The sequence below is a fragment of the Gossypium hirsutum genome, chromosome D01, assembly GCF_007990345.1.
Source record: "Gossypium hirsutum isolate 1008001.06 chromosome D01, Gossypium_hirsutum_v2.1, whole genome shotgun sequence".
NCBI lineage: Eukaryota > Viridiplantae > Streptophyta > Magnoliopsida > Malvales > Malvaceae > Gossypium > Gossypium hirsutum.
In genome coordinates, this window is record NC_053437.1 from 2,641,911 (window position 1) to 2,647,910 (window position 6,000).

The window sequence follows — 6,000 nt, forward strand, 5'->3', positions numbered from 1 at the left end:
AACTGCATATAAATATATGTTGAACATAAATATCGAATACGAATAATTAAGTAGAAGAATGTTTCAGACATTTGGATCAATATACAAGCAGATCAATTTTGATCTTGATTTCTCCTTTGATTTCATCTCCAAATTTGATGAAAACTTGGGCATTTTGCTGATCAGCCCCCATGTTTTTTCTTTTGCTTTCCACCTTCAAAACACCATTATACTCCATTGTTGGAGGCATGGTATAGTGTTTTTTTTTTTTCTCTTCTGGAAGGAAAAGCAGAGAAAATTTCTTCATTAAAAATGCCCTTTTTCAGATTTTCAGGTTGAAGATCTTCTCCATTGCTTTTTACTTTTCTTCTGAGGCAATTTAAACGGACTCCAGCTCTTTCTACGTTTAGAGGTTTCGCAAAAGAGACCGGATGCCAAGGCTTGTTGTAGCCATAACTCGAATTCTTCTTCATCTTCGTCGATCATTTCAGCATCCAAATCCCAAGGATATCGGCTCGACTTTGATCTTTGGGTCTTTTCTAAACCAACCATGTTTACATGGAAGCTAGGCCGATGCGTGTTTGGTCTACAAGCCATTCTCTGCAACAAACCATCAATGATAAGTTATACGTCATGAAAACAAAGGTCAACTTAGATGCATGTTCGATTTACATAAAATCTTAAAGAGGAAGATTCTTAGGGGATAAAGACCAGACCCTTTGTTTTTCGGTTGTACGTTATACGTCAAAACCGTATCTGATCTTCAGAATTATCTTTAAAATTGGATTTCAATCATTTAATTAACGAGAAATGGACCCGAATTTTAAAATGATTGGATTTGAATCATTTAACTAACAAGCCAGCTCACACTTGCACATTATGACACATACATACACATGCATGTTGGAACATAACATGAACCACTGACCTGACAGATAGCCCATTCTGAAACATCAAAGATCTTGCTTTCAGCACAAACAAAAGCCCGTGGTATTTCCGCCTAAAAGACAGCAAACATATCAAACTGCTAAATAGCCAATTCAAGACATTTTAGTATAGGATAAGCTCATTATCTTGTGTTTTTAACTTCAAACAAATAGTAAAAATCGTCAACGGTGACAAAAGAACATCCACAACTCAATGGTCATACCAAATTCAGTTGAATCAATCAACGTTGTAAATCAAACGGATCAAAGCTTTTGCACCAACTAACAAGGAACTTACTTTTTGAGGCCTATCAAACACCAAGGAACCTTTGTACTCAACCCATCCATCTCCGTCTTTGGCTTGATGATATTGACAGCAATCCTGAAGCCAAACTAATCTCAGAAATTTACAAAATGCATTTAGGGATAATGAAATGAGTTTCTAGACGTGTTTGTTAATGTGCTTGTCTTTTTGTGCTTCCATGCAAGCCTATTTTAGTGCGCAAGAGAACAAAGTTTGACTATTGCCTTAAACAGCATTATGGAACCATGCCTTGAGAGAGGCTCTAGGACAAGGTGTCGTAACATTTACAGTTTTCTTAAGTTATTTGCAGCCATTATTCCAATCTCAAAAGGCTTATGCCTTAAAGGTTTAATGGTTAAGACTTATTCCGTTCCAAGAATCAAAAAGTTACGCTTTTCAAAAGATAGGCTTTGACATAACAGAAAGTAGAGAAAGTCTGACCTGACACCATCTAGCCTTGGCCTTGTTCCTATTTGTGCAAACCCATATATGTGAATTACCACACTTGGTGCACTGTATACGCCTCGATTCTTCAGAGCGGTGATCTGAAGTAGCCTGCTGAAAGGAGAAAACGTTGAAAGATAATTAGTTTTATACGACAACTCAGTATCATTAAACTGATTAGGAATGACATCAATATGGATAAAATAAATACATTTTTTTCCAGTTTGCTTAAAAATCCAGATCTTTCTACAAATATAATATAACAAACAGCAAGAGAGCAAAACTGAGTCATAAGAACACTGAAGCTAGATTCAAAATATATCATCCAGTCGTTGCTTTTTAGTATAAACTCCAATGTAAAAAATTGAACTGCAAGGAAATATATAATAATGCAAGAAAAACAAAATGGAGTAACTTCAATTCAAACTACCTGGCGTGTAGAGCTATGGGACTTTTGACAGACACTCCTAGTTTTGGATTCTTCCTTTCTCAATTGCTCATCGTAGTCCTTCTTTTTCGTGGAATCTGAAAGGACCTATAAATCCACACCAACGTAAGCTGTGAAAAGAAGTCCCGATTGCCCGAACCGTTGACATTGTTCAACTTTAGTTTGAGATAATAGGAACTCAAAATGAAAAATGATGCAAATATAGTAACAATAATGATATGAACGTGGTTGCTCACCTCATAAGCACATTGAAGTTTCTTAAATGATTCACTTGCTAAAGGACTTCCCATGTTTTTGTCAGGATGTACAAGCATGGCCTATCAAAATAGAATTCCAAGATAATAAATTGAGAAAACTAGGGTATACTCAAAAAATGGGATGTACAAATGCGTTAAGGCTTCTTTCGGGATAGTATCTACCTTTTTCCGGTATTCCTTTTTCAGGATTCCAGAGTCAATTTTTATATGCCGAGGGAACCCCAATGCTTCATAATGATCCGTGCTATTCAATATTCTTTTCATTTCATCAGTCGAACTCGTATCTTCCTTGACCACCCTTTTCGCAGAAAACTCCTTTTGGTTTATAACTGATGTAGTAGCAGATGTGCTCGATGACTTGCATGAATACACCTTCTGCGGTTCATCAGAGGGAATAGAGTATTCACATTGTCCGGGCAAATCATCTTCCATAACTGGTTTGGGTTCCTTTTGCTCTTCAAAGTGCATGTTTTCATTCACGTTATCAAAACATTTCAGCAAATAATCCGCTACATCGTTCGATAGAAATGCAAGGTTTATTGATAGAAAAACACCAATCCACCCAACTTGAATTTTGACACAATACACAGAGTACACAGTCGCTATTAAGACTATAAATCTCGCATGGCTTAAGGAGAACAAATAACCTGTGCAGATACATATAACTCCATCAAACAAGTGTAAGCATAAAGAATCTTCCAAAATGAGATACAATTCATACCCCGTTTAGCATTGAGAACATAAAATAAATATGTATATCTAAAGTAAATTCACATGCTAGCCAGACATTAGATGACAGTATATGGATTACATAAAGTAGTACTCTTTTGCATACATTAAAGGCCAGGTAAGAGCTTTGGTTGATCACCGAGAATTATCAAATGGGTAATAGATAATGGATAGTCACAGGAAATCCTCAGAATCATCATTCATGAACATGCTCGATAAAAAGAAAGCCATAATCCATTTTCATACAGCTTAAGGTGGATAATTTTGTGAAAATAAACTATTTCTCAAACAGAAAACATATGATTAGCTATAGTTGCAGATGTCACCGAAACCATAGATAGAGCTATCCATGTGTCATGTGGATATGAAAATAAAATAAGAAAAAAGTAGGAACGCCATATTACCAACAGGAAAATTTCACTCAATAGAGCAAAAAACAAGCCATACCTCCAACTATAAATAATGTTCCTGTTATCCAAAAGTTAGCATACATCCATAATACCAAAATGCCGAACAGTCCTACAATAAAGAGGCCAGGTGTGTAACCCAAGTACTGAACAGCAGCTCCAGCAGCTCCCTGAAACAAACGAGACCGGACTGTCAGCATCATTCTAAAATTTCTCGTTGTGCACTGATAAGATCGATGCCATAAAGTAGAATAAAGTTGGAACGGGATAGCATAAATCCACCTAAGTCTTAGAAAAACCTAAACATTACATGTTTACCCGAACAAATGGAAAATATCCACAATTAACAACCTCTTGGTAACTTTTTGCTCCTTCAATTTCATGTCCGGTCATCAAAGAAAATGCTATCAAACAGAATAACATAACTTGTAGGGTCGAAAAGAAGATTTTTAACTTCCCTGAGGTCATTTTGTAGTGCAAGCGATGGCTCATTCGAGATTAAGTATTTATGCATAAATAGTTTATGACAAAAGAAACAAGGCCGGATATTCAAGAACAACAGCCTGAGGATAATATTCAAGGATCTCTAATAAATATATATACATACATACATGTATATATCATACATTTTGATATATCTTACTTCAGGGTATGATTTCCAATCAACACAACCATCAGATTGTAGAAATGAAACTTTTAAGCTAAAATTCAAGCATCTTTGCTAAGAATCTAACCTAATAAACACATCAAATCAGCATCGAAAAATCAAGCTTAATTCTATGACCTTATCAAACAAATTTCAAAGATAGATCAAGGTTGACAAGCATAAAATCCAAATAAATCAATCATCTCAACTTCATTTTGAGTAAATTGCAATCGTTTTCAACCCCCCCCCCCAATCAACAAGCCATATGAAATCAACAAGCAGCTATCCCAAAATAAAAGCAAAACACAAGATTTTAAGGAAACAACACATTACCATGCTTAAAAGCACATAAAGCAAGCAGGACATGGAAGTCAAGCTAAGGAAACAACTCCACATTATTACAAGCAAAGAAGCCGAACCCAATCTGCTACACGATTGAAACCCTCTCACTAAACAATCTATCCAATAAACCAAAACCAGCTTCAAAAACTTGCAGAAACCAACACATCCACTACAAACCATTGGCCAATGCCTCTCCATTAACAACCCCATTTTATCTCTACAATAAGTAACCGCCGTTTTGGCCTTGGAATAAACATGTTTCTGAGATTCTAACCATTTAAAACCTTGCTTAAAAAGCCCTATATCCTCCATTCTCCCCCACTTCTAAAAAAACTCTTTGGATCCACCTCAAAAAAAGATCAAATTTTTAACAAGAAAATGGAGAGAGGAAAAAAACCCATTTGTTTCATTTCCTTCTTACTAATTTAAGGAAAGAACAAGAAATACCCATCAAAGGAATTGCAGTTGAGAGAGTAAATTCGATCACGATGGGTTCATTCATTCAACCCCAAATTTTTTTTTTTTTTGCTTCACATGTAAGCTTCGGGAAAAAAAGGGATTTAAAAAAAGAAAAAGGACAAAAGATTGAAGCAAATTATGCCCCTTTTTTTTTGTACTCTGGAAAAACTGGAACTAAAATACTAAGACTAAAAAAGCATTAGTAAAGCAAAAAAAAAAAAGATAAGGTCAGTTGAGTTGGGTGGGAGTGAGTAAAAGCTAAAAATTAAATTAAAGAAAAAAGGATAAAATTTTGGGGTTTTTAATGGGAAAACAAACAAAACCTAATGATTTATAACATAAACATTAAACAGGTTTTATTTATTTATTTCCTTTTTTGGTGATTATTATTTTGGGAGGTTTTTTATGTGGGTGCTCGTGAAAAAGGGGGTCTGCTCTGTTTTCTGAGTTGAAAAAAAAAGGTGGAAAAAAGGTGGTTGAAAAAAGACGGAGGGATGAATGAGTGAGTGAGGTAAAGCTTTTTTTCACACAGCTAAACTTCAACTCGGAAACTCACTCATTAGAGATTAGACATTAGAGACATATTAGGCAAAGACAAGGAAGGGTTGAGGACCCACTTGTTTTTAACATCATGAAACTATGAACATGATATATGAAATGAGATGCTGCTGCTGTCATTTTATATTTGTTTTCTAATTAATGAATTTGATTCATTTTATACATGATTGTTTAAATTGAATCGAAACGATCAATTCAAGAATCGACTGGTCTGAAGAAAGGCATCGGATCAGTTGAGAAATCGAGAATAAGATCAATTGAACCATAATTTTTTTAAGAATTTTATTTTTCATAAAATTTTCATAATTTTTTTAATTAAACTGAGCTGATGGACTAAAACAGTTAAACTAATAAACTAGTATCCTAATCACTTCAACCATAAGTCTAATTTTAAAAATCTTAATTTTAACTATTTAAAATAATTAAAAATATATTATTTTATAATTAAATTTAAATAATTTTTTTTAAAAGGAAACAGACCATTTGTAAATTCAGTTTAGA

At 34.4% G+C, this 6,000-nt stretch overlaps 1 protein-coding gene across 2 annotated transcripts; it reads right to left on the bottom strand.

The window, feature by feature from the left end:
* Positions 1-19: 19 nt before the first annotated feature.
* Positions 20-5,501, bottom strand: LOC121213737 (uncharacterized). 2 transcript variants are annotated; one of them, XM_041086750.1, is made up of 9 exons: positions 4,474-5,501; positions 3,535-3,664; positions 2,521-3,005; positions 2,338-2,418; positions 2,084-2,188; positions 1,651-1,764; positions 1,204-1,287; positions 908-979; positions 20-579 (listed from the first exon to the last, which is right to left on the bottom strand). In XM_041086750.1, exons 1-9 carry the CDS (start codon positions 4,792-4,794, stop codon positions 310-312), a joined length of 1,662 nt encoding a protein of 553 aa, XP_040942684.1. In that variant the 5' UTR covers positions 4,795-5,501; the 3' UTR covers positions 20-309. The 2 variants fall into 2 exon arrangements, with proteins under 2 accessions (XP_040942684.1, XP_040942683.1); XM_041086749.1 differs by having other exon boundaries at positions 1,651-1,767; positions 4,474-5,499.
* Positions 5,502-6,000: the final 499 nt, after the last annotated feature.

What these genes read in the sequence shown, in the direction of transcription:
- LOC121213737 (XM_041086749.1), bottom strand. Translation starts at nt 4,794, where the DNA reads ATGGAGGATATAGGGCTTTTTAAGCAAGGTTTTAAATGGTTAGAATCT. An exon ending in TTTATGTGCTTTTAAGCATG is followed by an intron (nt 3,665 to 4,473) that starts GTAATGTGTTGT and finishes CGTTTGTTTCAG; the next exon opens with GGAGCTGCTGGAGCTGCTGT. An exon ending in AAAAGGAATACCGGAAAAAG is followed by an intron (nt 2,419 to 2,520) that starts GTAGATACTATC and finishes CTATTTTGATAG; the next exon opens with GCCATGCTTGTACATCCTGA.